The 20,335-nt window shown below is 46.0% G+C and overlaps 1 protein-coding gene across 4 annotated transcripts in view; it reads left to right on the top strand.

The window, feature by feature from the left end:
* LOC143147569 (uncharacterized) overlaps positions 1-20,335 on the top strand; it is a 274,942-nt gene that overhangs the window by 9,899 nt on the left and 244,708 nt on the right. For all 4 annotated transcript variants that reach the window (XM_076312922.1, XM_076312923.1, XM_076312919.1 and 1 more), the window contains exons 2-3: positions 1,681-2,155; positions 5,449-5,502. In XM_076312922.1, coding sequence (XP_076169037.1) covers positions 2,107-2,155; positions 5,449-5,502 — 103 coding nt within the window. In that variant the 5' untranslated portion in view covers positions 1,681-2,106. The remainder of the gene's footprint in view (positions 1-1,680; positions 2,156-5,448; positions 5,503-20,335) is intronic.

A 20,335-nucleotide genomic window follows, 5' to 3' on the forward strand; every position in this document is an offset into this window, starting at 1 on the left:
AGTTCACCTTCCATTGGACGAGAAAATGAATTTTCGATGTTTCGTAAAACGTAGTTCATCATCCACTGTCGCAAAATTCGTTCACCCGGAAAAGTGAATGGAAAAATGATACGTAAAATGATACCTATCCATCGAATGTAACGCGAGCTTCGAAGGGTTAATAATTTTCAAATTATCGGCTGTTTTCTATTACGTCGAGATACCGAGAATATTTCTACAATACGAATATCTATAATATTTACAAATTTTACAAAATCAGGAGGTTGATAACTTCTTCTCGCGCAAAGATTCGAAGAAGCTCCGTTTCGAAGTTCTCGGGGAGGGTTAAATTTGTTGAAACGATCGTTCCTGCGGCTCGAAAACCACTCGAGTTCGTTCTCTGGAACCGTCGAAGCGTTCGCGGTGCTTGTTTCTTACGGCTCGTCCGGTTTGCAAAATTTTCCCCGGCGAAGGTCGACGGCTCAAAAAGGTAATTCAGGGCCGCGGTGAACCGTTTCGTTGCGCTGGAGCTTAAACGGTTCGGCTCGATGTCGGGATCGTTTCGCGCGACCGCACGATTCTCTGAAAACATCTAATCCGGTTGATCGAATACGCGATACATACGCGGGGGCCCCATTACCGGCGTCCCGCGTTAACGCGAAAAACAGTAGCCAGTTACGCGCGCCGGGGAACGACGACACGCCTCGTCTGCGAGGCAAACAGGCCGGTATACAAAGCAGACTATCGGGAGGGATCGCGCGAAATAGTACGGTTACGACGTGTTTTATGAGCCGCGGGTAAGTGCGCGTTCCTTTCTAGCGGCAAAGTGGCAAAACCATCGTGATAAAGGAACGCGGCACGAAGGAAACCGCCAATGGTGGCCGCGATCCTTACCCGCCGCGGAAGCCAACAGCGGAGGGAAATCTGCGGCGGTTTTTCGTTCCTTTCCGTCTTTTTGTCGGGACGGCAGCGTGTGGCCGCGCCTAGCCTAGCCCAGCCTAGAGATAGTTTCATCTTAGCGTTATAAAACAGTAATCTATGGTCTCCCCGGTGCACGGTCCGCTCCGTTGCCGAGAACGACCGGAATCCTTGCCAGCTTTTCGCTACGGCGAACGATTATTCCGGCCTGTCCGAGAAATACTTGCGCCCGAACGAGTCGGGAAATCGCTGCGCGCCGTGACCTTTGCTAGCCGACATCGTTCCCGGTCTTCGTCGAATGCTCGATAGAAAATTGGGAAACGAATCCTTATCGATCGCGACCGATCGTGATTTTCCAAACATTTCCAGTGTACGAGGAAGTCTATTCGATGGATCTCTTACGCGAATATCGATAGGTTGCTCGACAAGTTTTCTCGTTCGATAAAAAACGGAGCTATCGGGTTCGTTATTTTTTATCTCTCCAAAGATGGTATTACCGTTCGATGAACGTGCGTGAAGTTTCGTTCAAAGTTCAAGTGTCATGGTATATTCTTTTACAAGGGAAAAAATGACGAAACTTATTTAACAATTTAGTACAACACCGATACGCGAGACCTATAGGCAAACAGTTGAGACACGTTACTTTGTGCGTAGGATCGATGCAATCTTTAAACGTACGTCTATACGATGTACATAGAACGGTGTAGTTTCATACTACGTGGTTACGTTTTTACAAAAGTAGAATATACTATTCTTCGAATATTTTACGTTCGTTTCGTATAGGTACGACGAACTCGTACAACGATGAACTTGAAATTACTTTTTCCAATGGAGATTGAGCGGGAATATTAAGTTGGTCAGTTTCGAAAGGGACAGACGGGTAGAACGATACGTCGCGTCATTGTCGAAGCGGTGATGTGGCCGATACCCTGAATCGGGAGATTGAAAAATATGTATTTTATTCGGTATCGTTGACGCAACGGTGCAATTATCGCGGTAACATCGAACATCTACGAGCGAACGACCGTAATTGTTTGTGCATCGCGTGTTCACGGTGAGAGTTACAAGTTCCCGCGAGCAGTGTGTCTTCGTGCGTTGAATTCGCGACGAGAAACTGGCGACACCGTGATCAAGTTTTTTACCACACGACGCCGAAATCAACCTCGAACGATTAATGTTATCGCAACATCGATCGAAGGAACCAACGAAATGTTCAGTCTCGATTGGGGCTTCCATTTCCTGCCGGAAGAATGCGGAGGTAAGAGAGAACGTAAAAAGTATTCGCATCGACGAAACTGATTCGTTACTTTCCACCGTGCAATTATTTTGCACGGTAGACATTAACGGTGAATTAAATTTGAAATCCAATCCGCACAACTTTCTTTTCCCCTCCGATACGAATATCAAAAATCGTTGCGTTCGAATCGTACGATTATTTCTCGCAAACACCTTCCTCGTACGCGACGAACTGGATTAAACGAATTCAAATTTCTAAACTATTGTTTACAATCGCGAGACACGCTCGATCGAACGAGACGCGATTCGTAATTCCGTTACGACGATCGACCGATTGTAAAACGTAAACGTGCAAACGTTGAAATTTCTATAAAAAGAAACAAAGTGGTAACGCGTCCCATAAAAAGGTAAAATGGCCCCGGAGGGATCCTTAACGGGTATAATTATTAACTGTGCTCACGGGAATAAAAATGTTCGCTTGAGAATGTATTTCTCGGAGGGTCCTAAATCACGGATTTACGACTTAATACGTCGTCCGTCCGACGACCGCTGACGTTGAAACACCGAGAAAACGAGTAATCGCGCAATTTCATTGGCGTCGTTCTCGCGCGAGGCCATCTCACGCTGCGCGTTCCGGCGAACCATCGGGTTCCAATTCGCTTGAACGCGTGGACAAACGAAAAAGTCCCCCGCGAACCCAGGAAAGCTCGGTAGCAGTGGTCCCGCTGCGAACTTTTCTCCTTTTGAACGTTTTGACGTGGCTCGACGTCCGTACCGGTCTGCCGGGGAGTCTGGAATAATGCATAGTCGTAGTCGGGGACCAATTAAACCGTTCCGCAACATCTCTTCCATTGCCGACTGTATTGATTTAATTATCGTGTCGCGGTAGCTGTACACGGTAGACAGCGGATCGGCCGCCGGGTATCGGACTTCTTTCACTTTCTGTTGGCTGTCTGGCTTCTTTATAGAGGGTGTTTCGTTATTGGCATCGCTTCGAAGACGAATACCGATCGGCGAAATAATTGGAGGAACCGTCGTATCAACGTGGGTCCTAACTGATTTTATTTCCCGTTATTTTATTTTGCGTTAATGTATCATTTCTCTGGCAACGGTCCAAATTGAACTATCGGGAATCGAGGTGGTTATTTTAGAGTACTTTCCGTGATAGCATTTTTAAGCTCTGTACGTTTTATTTTTATACATATTCGCGCGTGTATCGTTACGTGGATATGGGTAATAAAGACGTGCCGTAATAGTAATATTTTTCCAAGAAACTCTACGTAAGAATGTCACACACGTTACGTATGCACGTTTTCATCTTTGTGCTTTTCTCGCGCGATTTGGAAATATTTTAATTTCAAATGGACACATCCTCTTTGCGTTTCGTTTCGTAGATTTTAAGACACCGGATAGCCATCGAAGTACTCTTTCGACGCTGCACTTTCTATTTATATAAAATTGTTCGTCGAACGGACACGTTATTTCGTAGATCTTGAGGTAGCGGTAAACACTGTAGCACTTTGTCCACATTGCAGCTCCGATGTGTCTCATTCTCCTCTCATTTTTATATCTTCTTCCTGTAACGTGTCATCGACTTTGAAGTAGCATCGGGTGTCAAAGTACCTTTCGACGTTGCAGCTACTCTTGACATCCTATCCGTACGAAATTGTTCTTTAAACGGACACGTCTTTTTCACATTTTCTTCCTACGATACGTCATCGACTTCGAAGCAACATCGAGTGTCGAAGCACTCTTTCGACATTGCAGCCACGCTTGACATTCTATTCGTATAAAATAATTCTCGCATCTTCGTTCGGCCGCATGCGAGATTCCTTCGTCTCTTGGTCGAATGACTTTTTCCACGCCCGTTCGTTTTCCTCCGCTTCCTGCTCGGGCTGCCGACAAACCGCTTCCCCTCTGTTGATTTATCAACGTACTTCTAATCAAGAGAGCAGTCGCGCGCGAGAGGACGCGCGACCAGGGAAGCTGTATTAGTTAACCTTGTCAGATGGGTTGGTAGCTACCTTCTAGCTGGTCGTGCATGCTAAGTAGCTACTTCGTGGGTGGTGCATCCGAGTACCACCTACAGTTGCAGCCGCGGAGCACGTGGTATTCGACGATCGATCGATCGATACGCGTTCTATCCCCGAGTGATTGGAATTGCTACCCCCTCTGCGCGTTCCAGATTGTCGAACATAGCGACTGAATGCAACGAGCTCCTCTCCGCTTTGGATCTTCCGCTCGACAAGTGCGCCACCTTGCTTTTCAACGTGTTATCGTCTCTATCGCGCGATTCTTAGAATTATCAACTCCTTCGAGTCGCTTTCAAGCGTATTATTTAGCTACCAAGCTTTCCAAGTAATCCTACGATACACTTTTTGTACTCGTGTTAAGAGAATACAGTCATTTTTAGACAATTTAATTCGTAGGAAATACATTCGTCGATAATATTACTCGAATACATTTTACTCCTCGTGTAACGTTGTTCTCCGTATTTCCTTTTTCATAAATTAATTTCAACAACGAATACCTGGACCAAGGTCTGGAAATAATTTTCGTGTACCGTTGTGTTTCAAAATTTTTGGTCCAAGAATTCGAGAAATATATTTAAAGTCGAAGAATACGTGGATAATCGCAGTTTTCGGCAAACTGAAAATTAAATATCGCTATATCCCATAATTAAACGGATTAAATAAAGTGCAGTCAGTGTAAAGTTTGCCCCACACGCTTCCATATTACGTACCTACTAATCGGAGTTAAGATACATACTAGGTTGACCAAGACGACAAATTTTTATTCGATTTTCAAAAGTTTGACAATCGAGTCGTATTCGAATACAAATTTTTTAAATAGTTTAAAAAGAAAAAAAAAACATTCAATTGTGACAAAAATGACAAATGACACAAATGGGTCCCTTTGACACCGAATAGGTATTCGCAACGAACCACTTCGTATTACAAAATTAATTCACTATCCAATTAAACGATTTCCCTGTTCTTCTCAACGATTCGTCCCAACAATACCACCATACGCGTTCACTCGCATTGTCGGACGCACACTCTTCGTTATTAGACAATGAATCGTAGATCCCACGGGTCTGGTTCGAATCCTCGATCGATTTGATTAAAATCTCTCCATTGACTTCATTCGGAGCCTCGGTTCCGACATCTAGGGCGGTCCCTTTAATGACAGTATACGGAAAGGGTTACATCGTGGGTGGTGCGTGCATCTGCATTTGTTCGATTCTGCCGTTTATCCATCTGCATTAACCTGCTATCGACTTCTCGATCTAACGATGTATTCTTGCTGTTTCAGGTTCGGAGAAGAACGGATTCCCCGATGGCGGTGGTCCCTACGCGTGCCAATTTGGTGAGTGAGTGACATCGAAGTTCAAACAATTATTATTCGTTGCTTTCGTTGATCCATCGTACCGTACTATTTTAGGTTATGTTATTTCGATTACGTAGCAATTGTTTTAAATAATTACTGCTGAATCAGTAATTATTCCGTTGTCGAGAGGATTTTCGCAACTTTTTCCACAACGTTCTTTGCGAATCATTTTGCTTACTTTTGCGAGTAAATATTTCTGAGGACTGCACGAACAATCGTGTCTCCCTTTAGCGTTTCAAATGGGATATTTCATTCATCGAAATATTAGAATAATTCTTAAAACGAAGTCCGTAGTCGATAGAATTCGAAATTGTACGAAAATGAATAATTAAATAAATCGGTAAGGTTTCAACTTTGAAATTTTAGTAGCTTGAAATTTTGTTCGCATCGCTGATTCACCGTTCATTTATATCGCAAGGAATAATTTAATAACGGAGTAGCGAGGAACGAACAATTAAAATTTGACTACCTAAGAGTTACAACACGAATCGATATTTAAAAACAAATGTTCCGAGCAGTAAAAGTTGTACTCACAACGGATGATGCGGTTCGATTAAATATCTTTGCGTTGTTTATCGAACGAATTCAAATTTAACTTTATTTTATTCGATAAAAATAGCCGGCTGTATCGGACAAATTTGATCGAAACCGTCCGCGTTCTTAACGCGATACAGTCGGTGAATCATTCCGGACAAGGTTCTATCCTCCTCCTTGTTACCATTTCAATTTTCTCCGGATTAAAACCACACGCTGAAGCATCACGATCACGAAGAAGCGATACCACAAAACGAGGCGCGTCGAGCTGCTACCAGAACGATCGAGCGATCGTCTTAAGACAATGAAATTCCCCCCACGGTGGCTAATTACGCGTAACGGGGCCACGTATCCCAAATAAAGTGGCTCCGACACCCTGAAATCACGGTGTATCGATCTCGAAGCCGGGGTCGTGGTCGACGCGTAGCCAAACGATTAGGGTTTAACGATTATTCGCGGTCCTACGGAGGAGTTAACCGGTCGTAGAAGTAATAACGGCCGACAATCTGGTCCGGCAATCAATGAGTACGTGTTTATGTAAATTGAACGAGCCACGACACGAACCACGCGAGCAACTTTTCCTATCCGGTCGAGCCCCATGCCGACCGGGGGTAGGAATGCTTTGTTATCTCACGAGGAAGACGACATATCCTGGCTGCACGCAAGCCTCCTTGCCAGTGACCCTCGGGATGACGGATCTGGTCATCCCGTGGGACGTTTGAAACCTTGTCGCGCGTATTATCCCGTATTTTCAGCGTCCCTGTGCTTTATTCCGAGTTGAAAGATTTTACGGAAACGCGTGGAAACCGAGACACTGAATCTTTACGAAAAACCTACACTTATTTCTTTTCATTTCTATACGATGAAATTTCATTTCCGTTTTCTTCTTTGCCTTCTATCTTTGGTCAATATTGAGTTTCCTAATTCAGTGACTATAATCTTGGTACAACGAGGATGTATTATTATTATTGTTAATATTTACTACGAGTCAATGTGCACTTTTACCAGGGAGATTCGGTGGGATCTTGGTGCAGCGAGATCGTATTATTATTATTATTATTGATCGTTACGAGTTTACGCGTACTTCTTCAAGAGAGATTCTGCAGGATCTTGGTACAACGAAGATACGTTATTATTATTGTTATTGTTACTAATTGCTACGATCTTGTGCAGACTTCTTCGAGAGAGATTTGACGGGATCTTGATACAACGAAGATGCATTGCTATTATTGTTACTAATTGTTACAAATTTACGCGCACGTTTATAAGAGAGATTCGGTGGGATCTTGATACAACGAGGACGTATTATTATTATTATTATTACTACTACCAATTAAGAAGAGTTTACGTGCTTTTCCACCGGAATGATTTAGCGGGATCTGGGATTTTCTTCGAACACGGTTTATAAACGCGAAGTTGCAATTCGAAATATTTTACGTGGGCAACTCGAAGTGTTCGCGTCATCTGTGAAGGTTACTCCTGAGTTAAAGGAAACGTGGTACCACGTGTAAGGGGAATATGGACAATGTCGAACAATTTTTGCTCGACTTGCAATTTCTTCCCCACCTTTTCTTTTCATCTCTCCGAAGTACGTGTCCATTAACTTTTCTAACTGTTTCTATTTTTTCCACGAGACGCATAATGTCTCCTTTATAAAAATATTCGGAATCTGGTAAAACGGACAATACACTATTGTATAGTGCTTTTTATCGTTTCGGATGTTTGCTCACCTGTTTCCGATTTTTACCTCCGAAAACGCGCGAAATAATAAATACTCCGATTTCGATTTACACGTGACATATTCAACGTTCTTGCCGACACCCGCCATTAGAATATTTCCAAATACTTTAATTCTCTATTACAACGTTTTAATAATATAAATTAACCAAATCTTGCAATTCTTCTTTACACCAAAGTCTACAACTCTTCCCGTGGAGTCTCACCGAAACTTCCAATTGTAATATTATTACTAGCAAACCTCTTTGTTACAAAATTTGCGAACGGACACATATATAAACACACGTAAAGACAAAATACAACGAGACCGTTGTAACGCCGATACCTCTGAACTATTACTGGAACAAGCAATTCCCCGAGGTAGCTTCGAATCGCGAAGAAACTTTTCTCCGAAAAAAAAAAGCAAATAAGCAATTTCAACGCTGGGAATTCGCTTAATTCTCCGTTTCTCGTTGCAGCGATCCGCCTCGATCCTCGTGGTTCCATCAGAGTTTTCCGTGTACCGCGAAAACGATCGAAAATAATCGAAGACGTTCCGTGTCCGTCGAAAGGTCCTCCGTTTTCCCTCCTCGGACGAGAATAAGAGAGGCGTCCGAGACGCCGGACATTTGTTTATGCGTTGTTCCGACAGTGGCTCAACCATTGAAAAAAAGCAGCGATGCGAACGCGAGAGCGAGAGCGAGCGAGCGGGTAGCTGACGATCCAGCAGTTGTAACTCTTCCTGATCGACGATTATCTGCAGTAAATTGCGCCGTCTTCCTCGCGAGGGTATCGTGGCCAGGCTCCGCGAGGCAGATGTAAAGCAGAATAATTGTAGTCATTACTTTGTTAAACAGGATTTCGCCACCGCGATCCTCTCCCCTTCCCCTGGCCATCCACACCGCGCCGTCCCGTTCAGCGCCGGGCGAACGCGACGCTATAAAATTTTTAGTACGCGAGCGGTTATTGGTACGTTCGCACACGCGCGTTTCAAGCTCGACGCCTGGTCCCGTCGTTAACGACATAAAATTGCAGCACTCGTGGCATTTGTTTGTCGTGGCCAGCAAGCCACCATTTGTGCCCGACCGAACGTCCGTTTAACCAGAACGAATTGCAGCGACGGTCCGCGGTAATGATAGGTATGCTAGAACGTTCCCCCCGTGGTAGCCGTGTCACTTTTTTTGTCCCCTTCTTTTTCTCATCCTCTTCTTCTTCTTCTTCTTCTTCCTCCTCCTCTTGGTCTTCCTCTTCTTCCTCTTTCCTCGCGTCACAGCTGCCTTTGGATTTATCGGTATGCCGTGCCGTTCAATTTATGGAAAGTATCGCCGTGAACATTTGAGGGACGCGACGCGTTGCTAGTAGCCGGCGAGCGGATAGTTTTGCCGGTCGATAGTTGTAACTTTTTGGCCTTCGCGTAACACCGATGCAAACGAGACGGGTAATTTATGAAAGGTGGCGGCATCGAGCCCCCCTCGAGTCGCTTTATTTACAATCGTTTCGTTGAAACGTTGCAACGTTTCCCTGGGCGTATCCCAGTGGACAATGCTGCTACCGCCGCTGGACTCCGGTTATCCAGGATACGTGATTCGATCGACGAACAGAATTAGCGAGACTCGTTGCGCCACTTTCCGATCTCGAGGATCCGAGAGAAACCGATCGGTGGATCTCGCGCGCAGTTCGATCGCTGAGGATGTTTACGAGTCTCTTCGAATTCGAATTTCCCTCGAGATAACACGTAACGGGTTCTCGATGCTTGTGTTACAATTTTGGAGAATTGTGAGTCTGTGTGTCTTGTTCACGTAGCGCACGATGATACGCGGATGGAGAGTTCGCGATACCGGTTCGATCGAAAGAATTCGATGCAACGAGTGAATTGAGTTACCATTGTCGGTACTTAGCAGTGGACAGAGTTGGATATTATTCGAATAAGTTCCTCCAATAAAATGGTTCAACTTACCCAACTTTCCTCGTGCTTCCGAAGAGTCCCGGTTGTTAGCGATAGTTACTTTCATATTACAAAGAATAAATGAAGGTCAATCTTTGTACGTACTTTTACGATTATATTATTCTTGCGCTAAATTTCGAACAAGCAGGGTACTTGCCTCGTGCTTCCGAAGAGCCCCGTATTTACCGATAGTTACTTTCGTATTATACAAAGAATAAATGAACGCCAATTTCTGTAGGTACTTTAACGATTATATTATTCTTGCGCTAAATTTAAATCGGAACCCGTAACGACGGAATTGAGATGTAAAGTATAGTTTTCTAAAAAATATGTCTTTAAATTACATTGTACGCTACAGCGACCGATACTTAAAGTATTGTATTTACATTGTAACAGTAATAGCGGATCTCACGATCTCTAGGGTCGATACCGAGTAGATTGACTTCTCTTTCGGGTTACACCGATTCGTTTCCAGCTTTGGTATTATTGAAAAAGAAAGCACGAACACCGTCCTTTATACGTAATTGGTACTCCGTGGCAGCTCGTTACACAAATACACACGATCCGCGTGCATATACATACACGTTAACGCGCATAGTTTTCGAACAGGAACACAGGGTAACAGAGAGTCGCGGATCGTACCATTAACATCTAAATACACAGCATCGCGTTGTTCTTTCTACGCTGTCTTTATCAATCTCTCGACAGAAACGATCATCGTTGCCCGAATTTCACCGAGGTCGGTGCCATCTCGTCTAAATTCCTCGTAGAGCTGGAAACGCGCGAAAGTTCGGAGACAAGTCGATCCCTACCAATTGGGCGCGCAAGAGCGGAGAATCCAGTTCACAAAGTCAACGCGGCCGCGTTCCACGTGTCGGTGAGTTCGTACGCGGAGTTCGTCGTGACCGTAGCAGACGCAATGGAATAGCATTGTCGTTCGTCGAATGGGAGCCGCAGAGGCCGATCAATTATGCCGGTCGATTCCAGGCCACGAAATGTCAAGGCTCCACCTCGATGGAATTCTAAGCCGGCCTCATCCTCGACGTCTGAATATCGGGCTCGAACCCGATACATGTGTGCTCATCGCACGAGCGTCATTGATAATGCTGTGCTCGGTGATCTCCGCTCGGAATATCGATTCGATCGATTCCTTCTGCGGTCGAGAAAACGCATCGATTCTCCTGTAATTAGAGGCCTCCATGAACAGAGAACTTGTTTTCGTTCGCCAGAGGACACTGGAGGATACGTAATTAGATCGATGACTTTGTCCGATGCAAGATTCGTGCAATCGTTACGGAGAGTAACCTCGGATATCTGGAGAATGACGAAGAAATTTCCTATATATTCTCGAAAAGTTTCCTTTATTTGGAATAATCGGAGAAAACACGCTGGTAGAACTTGGTTCCCGAACGAAGTAGTCTTTATTCGGGAGTCTTCGGCGCGAGCACTCGGAACGTTCACTGTCGCGCGATCGTGAAGTTTAAGAGTGGTAATTTACTGCAAAAGTTGCAACATTGTGCAATCCGTCTATTTTTAAACTTTCTAAAGTATCGTTGGGTCGTTTCGTATCGAAATTTTATTCAAATTCGAATCATTGCTCCAGATGGTACTCGGTTTGGCACAGAACGACCCCGTAAATGTATCGTCGAGTCCGAGATCGGAATATTAATAATTTTCTGAAATATCGTTGGATCGTTTCGTATCGAAATTTTATTGAAATTGGAATTGTTGAACGACCTGGTAAATGTAACGAGTCGAAGATCCGAATGTTCGAAACAATTTGGAAAAGCTCGCACGCTGTAGCAGGAAGAAACTCGTCTGACCGTTCGAGACCACGAGGAGGCTGTACCCACCGTAGCACGTAGCCAGTCCGGTGTTGTATTCGGGACGCACTTTCTATATCTCGAACAGAGGTAAACCCGCGAGGTGATCTTTGGCAACCGAGTGATTTTACCTCAGCTGTTTCTTTTGCTTTCCTTTTCGCCTGGACGATTTCGTTCGGCGCGGCGGGAAAGAGAACCGAAACGAACAAAGAAAAAAGGAAACGGAAACAGCCAACTTCGAGTACACGAAAACATAACCCTGGACTTACGATCGAAGTGAAAAATACAAGACGGCCGATAAAACGGTCCAACTGTGAGCAAAAAATATTGCACGAATCGAGTACGAGTCTCGAGATACGGGACGCTTGAACCCCACCCTGTCGGTTGGCCGAGCAAAGGTGTCAGCGCGATCGTTCCCGGTTGCCAGCCTATTCACTTATCAGTTTCTTAGTAGCCATTCACGTCCGACCCATTATAAATTTTACTTTGCAACGAGTTTTCCGCGTAACCCCCTCCGGCTTACAAATTAACAACCATTTGTATCCAAAGCGGTCGTAGCGGGTACAAGGAGGTGTAAGGGGAGGAGTGGTGTGTTCGTTCTAAGAGAGGGGCTACGAGGGGGGCCCAGCCGTGAACCACCTCGCATCGCGGGAACGCACCGCGTCCCGGCGTCACGTTCGGCGCGATAATGCGCCCGGCGGAAAGACGAGGCCAGACGCAAGTACTCGCACGTACGCACACGCGTGTGCCAAAGTATAATAAACATAATCGCGGTAGCACGATGAGAGGAGGCCTTGGCTGTCTCCCTTCGGTCGTGCCCGGCACGCCCACCGCTGCTACCATCGTGCCGTGCAAAGAGAAAATACTGCCGTGGCAATCAACGGTTTTACACCTGAGCATCTACACGTAGGTCGAAGGCGGCCGAGGAAGCGAGCCAGAGGTTAAGGAAAGGATGGAGAAACAGACCAGATAACTTCTCTTCCTCTCCCTCTTGCCTCCTCCACCTCCTCCTGCTCCTCCTCCTCCTCCTCCTTCAACCTCTTTGCTTCTTCTTACTCTCTGCTGCTGGCTGCTGCTGCTGCTGGCTGCTGCTGCTGCTGCTGCTGCTGCTGCTGCTGCTGGCTGCTGGCTGCTGCTGCTGACTGCTGCTGCTGCTAGTGCTGCTGGCTGCTGCTGCTGGCTGCTGGTACTGCTGCTGTTGCTTCTGATCCTCGGCGAGCAAGTTGCCTCGCCTCGACTTGTGCATCGACTCGATAGGCCCGAGCACGATGCACGCCGACCTACGCTGAAGGATTATCGACGGCGCATCTTTCGATACGCTCCCGTTGCCTCGACGGCTCCCGTTGCACGTCCTGGATCGATCCTGGTTGCTGCCCCGAGTGTCCTGCTGGCCGTTTGCTTCGAGGTAACGGTCGCTCGGCCCGGGTTATCTGCGCTTCGAGGATCCGATGATCGATTTCGAGGATGCACGGGGGTTACACGGGAATGTTTTTCTTTCTTCTTTTTTTTCGTCGTTTTTAGCTATTCCAAGCGACTCGAGAGGGATAGCCGTGGTATCGAGTCGAAAAGCAAAGGTCATCTCTGCAATTTATCTTCCCGCTCGGTCATTTTTTCTTCCGTGCTATGGTAACAGTGGATAGGGAGGGGTCCAAGTGTCCCGTATTCGTGTAAAAACTCTCCCTCGACGAGTGTAACAGTACTGTTCGTCTTGTACTTTTCGGTTCGGTCCAGGATTCGGGTCGCGGAGGAGCAATTTGTCGAACCCGAGCCCTTTTACCTTGCTTTCCGTAGGGCTGCGTGTTACGATTTTCGTGCACTTGGATTCTATTTTACAGTGGAAAGCGCGATACACTTGGATCGATGCGATTGAATTACTCGTAGACGTCCGTTTGGGAGAAATTAATTTTCAATGGACGCCCGATAGTAATCTATCGTAGCAATAGCAAACAAATTAACACCAGTAGAAATGTACAAGACTTTTTGCGAGAATTGTCATTGTGATTTCATGCTCTGTGTGTGCATTTACTTTTTATCCGAGCTAAGAAAAAGAACTTAAAGCTTTTATTCGAGCTTAAAAGAAGAGAACGATTAAAAAGATAATAATTAATCCGGGGGAAAGAATCAAATCAATTTTTTAAGTATATCGGCGTAGTCGACGTACGATATTGGCAAAAATAACGAGTTTTGCGATCAAACAAAATGGCAGCCTTTCGAAGCAGGAAAAACGTTTCTTTCGCGCTATTTTCGATCTGTACGTTGACGAAACAAGTTTGACGAACAGAAAAATTGAGACAAGTTCTTTTAAATTTGATCGTTGAATACTGCTAAAAGTATGCGAGAGCATCGTTCGAAAATTTGATACGGTAATTTTCGAGATACGGTGTCCACAGATTTCGAGAACATCGTTCTCGAGAGAACGCGTCCAGAGTTCGAGAAACTTGTATTTCTTTTCGTAGTTCGTTGAAACTCGAATCGGCCTTAACGGTTCGAAATTGGATTCGAGTGCATCGGAGATCGAAAATCGAAGATCCTTGCGACACAAAGAAGTCGAGTACGATAGATCTCGCGGACAAAGAAGGCGCCCTGTATCCTTCGAGACGTATCGAGATGTATCGATGATTATCGTTCGAGCGGAAGCGATCTCTCTTTTCGTGGTCACATCGACCGGGTTGACAAGCTCGCGATCGAATTTCTACGGCATTCCGAAGGGCAGTTTCTACGACGTAGAACGATTTCCAGACCGATATTAGACACGGAATATTCAAAGGTGTACAGCCGTCTCGATTATTTTTAAATATACTCGATCGTTTGCCTCGATTTCTAATTAGACGTTGATAATAAAACTCGTATTAAGTAGGCCGACAGGTACGCGCTACGGCGACGAAGCAAAACGTTGTCGTTACAATATTGCAAACAGCTATATAAATTTTATTTGCTTCGATACTTCGTCCTATTTTTAATTGGAAATCGAGGCAAATGTGTCGACTCTACGATTCTGTATAAAAAATGGAACCTGTATTTCCGATAAATACTCAATTACCGTATTCGATACTGCACCATCGTATTTTCGCCATCGTCTCTGATTTTAACACACAATTTTCTACAATACATCGATGATTAATTCTTCGACAATTCGGCGTGTTAAAATTCTAATCCAATATTTCTGTACCGGTTCTCGACTTACCCAGAGTTGAACCAAGTTCATCGAACGTATAAATACGAACGAAAATTACGTTTCGCGTAATACGTATGCAGATATTTACCATCAGTGGAGAGGCGGTGTCTGAATGGAGATAGTCGATCTCGTTAGAATCGACGTCCGCGCATCGAACGAAAATATGTATCCGTTTTCCTATCACCGACGAGCAATGCCAAAGAATAATCCCGATAACGATGCCTCGGGAATAACTATTGGACACCTGGGGTAAAAACCAGTAGAAGATTTTCGCTGCTCGGTCGACTCGTAAATCAAGTAGTACGGTTATTCCAATTACGCGGCAAAGAAAATAATTTGTTCGGGAAAACAGCGTGAAAAGCGTTGCTCGGTTCGACGGCTCGGGTCACCCGAAAAACGAACTCGCGGAGCGAAATTGCTCCGGTGGAAGACCCACTTCGTTGCGGCGTTCGTGTTTCATAAATCACGCGACGTCGATAATTACGGCGAATCGTTCGTTAACGAATCATACGCGAACCACGTTCGAGGCCGTGTGGTTGAAGCTTACCGTGTAATTACACGTCTAATGTCAGCCATCGTTAGGCGTTCGATTCGAGCTTCCGCGATCCACGCGCTTCGCCCGGCGTAGAATCTCCGCGAACGTGCCTTTTCGACAGCGATGTAGATCCACTGAGAAAGTTGTTTGGGTCGCGGTTATTTGATCAGAGACTCGTACCAACGAGTCGTTAGCTGGTACGTGCCAAGATCGAGATTCGCCGGTGTGGACACCAACACTTGCGCGCGTGCTCCCGTATCGTCGACATACGTGACTCCATCGCTGCACGAGGATGGTATATATTCCCTTCGATATATAGGGTGGGGTAATAACTATTGCCACTTGAAATAACTCGATCGGGTGTTGTTCGTGGGGCGAGTTGAACGATGTTCAGCCTGCGGTGCAGGGTGATACGGATTTGCATGAATGGGGTATTTTTTTACGTGATTTATAGCGCGGCACGGTAATTGCGAACCGAATACTCCTTTTTCCGTGCAACGTTGTCGAGACTTTTACCCCTCGACGGTGATTTGCGCATTGATATATGTAGGCTAGAATTAGAAATTGTTCGGGACGAGATTGGTAAACGGGGAGGAAGTCGTAAATCGCGAAACGTTGGCGAGCTCGATACTCGGTTATTAAGGTATTTATTCGGTATCGTTGCTCCTTCCGATCAGATTTTTTTCTTCACGGGGGCTTACCAGTTGTAATCGATCCGCGCGATTGTTACGGAATTCTTAACGACGTTTGAGAAACGTGAACGGAATTCAAATAGCCGCGAATACGCTCGAGGGATGCTCTTTGTTTCGGATACGGAGAACGATTCAATTTCACAGCATTTCGCGTTCGGATATCGAACCAATCGGTGAAACGATCCGCGAGAAATCCGATGCAGATCACGCGTTTCGTATTCTTTTGAAAATTCTTTTCGATTCCCGACGATCATTTCGACATTTCCGGCCGTGGTACTCGTTTACGTAAATCTGTCGGATTTGAATTTTCTACGGATCGTAATTGCACCGTTTTGCGTTCTTTTTATCTCATTCTTGTATCATTCTTTCTTCTTAATATTTGCATTAAGATCGGTATCGGATAACTTTCTTCAACGTTCCATTCAACATTCTTTTCTTCCATCGTACAATGGGTCGTCGCGTGTAAAATAGATAAGTAAAATATTACTTTCCACGATAGTCACTCGAAAGAATAAAACTCGGTTGAAATACTCAGGTTTTGGTAAAATACAAATCACTTTGGTGGTAAAATACCACCATCGATTTTCCGATTTTTCAAGCAGAGCGTATCGATAGTCGTCTAGCGATTACATCGAGAAATCGGACGGAGAACCGATGAAAAGCGTTCGAATTCTCGTGGTTGGTCGTCTCCTGAACCAGCAAAGGAGAAAAAGATGTCGGTTGACACGCGATGGTCACCGATGTGTTCGGGCTCGCGCGAAAGAGAGAGAGAGAGAGAGAAAGAGAACGAAAGACAGAGAGAAAGAGAGAAAGAGTCGAGGGGTATCGGGCGTGAAGGATCGGGGCGCGTCTCGTCCCCAGGAAATTACCTTGTACGACAACGCGGGAACGAGTTATTTCAAGTGGCAATAGTTATTCCCCCCTCGGCCTATACGCGAGTGTGCCAATATACTCGGAGGATTCTCTCGTAGCTCGCGGATATACGCACCTTTGGCAGATGGGTGGGCAGTAAGGGTAAGAAAGAGAGAGAGAGAGAGAGAGAGATAGAGGACTGTTACGGGGCACCGGGAGCATAAGTCTATACTTATGGGCTAGGTGGTAGATATGGAGCGGTCGATAATGATCCAATATACTGGTACATCCTCGCGAAGTAATTACAATGATGAGCGAACCGCTACCATCGGCTGGCCTGCCACTCGGGAGAGCTCCTTCGGAGGCTAGGCGTCGGGTCGAGGCCCATCCTCCTGCGCCTCTCGGCTTTCGTCTTCCTGTTTTTCTTGTTCCCCCTCCCCTGACCCTCCTCACCACCGTAACACCCTTCCTCTCCTACCTCCTCCCTTCGGTCTCCTTTCTCTCCTTCCACCTCCTCCTCCTCCTCCTCCTCGAGTCTGCTTTATCTTCTTCGTTCGCCTCCGCTCTTCCTACCCGGCTGCCGGTCTCTCCCCGTACGCGCACCGCAACAAGAGCAAACATCTCTACGGGGTCGTCACGGGGCCACGGAGTCACGGTGGATAGATCTCGAAGGCTCTTTCTCCGATCCACCGGAATTATCACGGGGGCCACCGTGGGGGGCTCGCTCGGCCGGAAGTGCGTCATCAGCCGAGGATACGTGCACACCGGGTAACGATCCCGCGGGATTCTGGATTCTATCCTTTGTTCGTTCCGTTCCAGGGCCGCTACCCGGTTGGAATTCTCGATCGATTTAATTGTCGAGAGAACGATGACGACGAGGTTCGATCTCCGCTCAGAGATAGAGAGAGGGTAACGCGGAGGCCGAATTCTTCGATCGCGAGATACGCTCGATCGTCGCTAGCGGGTGTCTGAGAACACCTGTTTCGCGGCATTGTACGTGGATTATTGTCGCGATTACAAGCGAGCGTTTAATTCGAGTAACACCGATTCACAACTTTGGTGGAAACGTTGACGATTGTTCGGGAACCGCGCGATCAAGTGGAACGAAAGGTCGCGCAAGGTGAATGGGATCCCTAAAATATTGCTTTCTTTTAAAAGTACGTCAGCCTGGTACACCTAATACAGCAACGAACCAGTATATTATTATACACGCTACAGTGATTTATTATGGTATACTAATGTTCCACTGGGTATGTCGATAAATGGAGATGGGCAGCTGTTAGTGTTGTCGACAAGATAACTAATGTGCTGGCTGGAAGATGCTCTCGAGATTTCAAAGAGATCCTATATTTTATTCCTTGTCCGCTAATTTATATCCGATAAGGTCGCGCCGTGGTCGAAGTAACGCGGTTACGATATTTAAAAACTTTATCGAGGACTTCTGGAAGGAAGCCTTAACCGGGTTAATGTCAGTTACTCGGAACGATTTGTTACTCGTCGAATCGCTTCGTTCGGTTCGAAATGTATTCGAAATTTTCCCAAGCTCGTTCGTTCGTCAATTTTCACCCGATGCTCCGTCGATTCGCTGACATATTTCATTTTAATCTTACTCTATAGACTTCTCTCGAAGGGGTTTCAAAGTCAACTTCCGTTTCTATTCGACCAACGAACAATTGCTTCGAAAAGTCCGGGAGAATCATGATCCGTTTCGTAATCGATGGTCTGACAAAAATTCGAAGCATCGTTGATTTTCGTTAAATCGTCGTCCGTCTCGATAGCGATGTCTCTGAAAATTCCCTTCCAGCGAGGGGTGTCTATCCGGTCGCTCGTAATCTCTCCGCTGGAGCTCGCTCGAACGAGTCGATGTTCGGGTAATCCCCTGCAGAAGTTTCTTGGACGACAAGAAGGTAATTGCTACGCTTCCCGCTTGGAACCGTTGGAACGCTACCGATCGCTCGAGCGAAAGAATACCACCGAGACAGCGTCCCGGGCGGTTGTCGATGCAACGCGAGGCTGTTCACTTTGATAGCCATATTCGCTCATAATCGAGTCGACCGGAAAGGAAACGAAGAGGGCGAGGTCGTCGGCTCGTGACGAGCGGTTGGACGGTCGGTACTTGCAAAAAGGCAACGTTAATCAGACACTTCGTATCGCCTCTATTCAGCTCCCGGCGAGAGAAGCGATCTAGCTCGCAGCAGGTTCTTCGGGACAAAAAATCGATGAATGAACCCTCGCCGGGGCGGAGCCACTCGCTCGCGTTCGTCTTGCTCGACCGAATTCTCTTCGCGGGTGCTCGCGAACTCTGCGAACCCGCTGCGCGTCGCTTTGTAAATTGTTCCGCGCGATCGACCGCGTTCACCGATACTCGGCGAACAATTAATGGACGCGGTCGGTTTCCGTTTTACCAAGGTTAGACGATGGAAAATCGAAACGGAGAGACCACGCCGCTGTTGAATGGACCTGTTCCAGCCCGAGTATCCGCGCGCGGTGTTGAAACGCGCCGATTGTAAAAGGTGTACTGTAATTCTATTTAATCGTTCGATCTGTCTTGCAACGTTTGTTCCGCGAGTTTGCATCGAATCGGGTTCGAGCGTAGTCGTCGGCTAGCGTAATCCAACCGACAACTCGGACCGAGTATTTTCATTCAAATTCGACGATCCGCCTCGCCTAAATTCTACGTCGCTCGAACCACGTACAATAGGGACAATCCCTGTGTCACGGGATCCGGATCGATGTTTCTAGCGACTGTGTCTCCAATCTTGGTCTTTCGTTATCTTTGATCTTTCACCAAAATCTTTCAACGACTCGAGGTGGTGTTGTAAAGAAACATCGAAATGGTATATCGTAGTTCGTTTCCGATTGTGGTTCTCCAAGTACACAAGTGGTCAAGCTTTGCGAATAAATTCTGTTCCATTCGGACCACGAAAGATCTCGATCTTCGGTTATCTTTGATCTTCCTTCAAAATCTCTACGTATCTCTACGTCGTGTTGCGTTGGGTCGCAAGTTATTGCCAATTTTTTCAAATTCAAATCTTTCAACCGAGCTGACGAAATGTCGGGTACCGTTCGAAAGCTTTTTACCGTTTCAAACGTCCGTTTTCGTATTTCGATTCTAATAAATGTTCAAACTCGAGAAATGGAACGTCGAGTGAAAAGAATCGTCTACTTTCGACCTACCTGCTGCTCTTCGCTTTCGATTAAGAATTTGTGTCGTGCACGGAGAACTACGCCCGAAAGAGCGACTGGATGGTGGTTTTTGCGATTCAGAAACGACCAATTCGATCCAGAGGACACTGCGCGTTCCGGTCGACCTGTTAAGTTCGATCCGCTTTGTTCGATAAACGAGATAACGCGGAGAGAAGGTACGATCTCTTCCTTGTTTGTATTTTAGAGCAACGAAGAAACGGTAAAATGCTCTAAAATATACTTCTCGATCGTGGTTAACCACCAAACGACAATAAGAAATGTAATATCGGTTAAGTTCAATCTTGCCTCCATCGTCTTTGCTCCAACGAGTGAATTTAAAACGTTCGAAAAGAA

Source organism: Ptiloglossa arizonensis, chromosome 5 (assembly GCF_051014685.1).
Source record: "Ptiloglossa arizonensis isolate GNS036 chromosome 5, iyPtiAriz1_principal, whole genome shotgun sequence".
Taxonomy (NCBI): domain Eukaryota; kingdom Metazoa; phylum Arthropoda; class Insecta; order Hymenoptera; family Colletidae; genus Ptiloglossa; species Ptiloglossa arizonensis.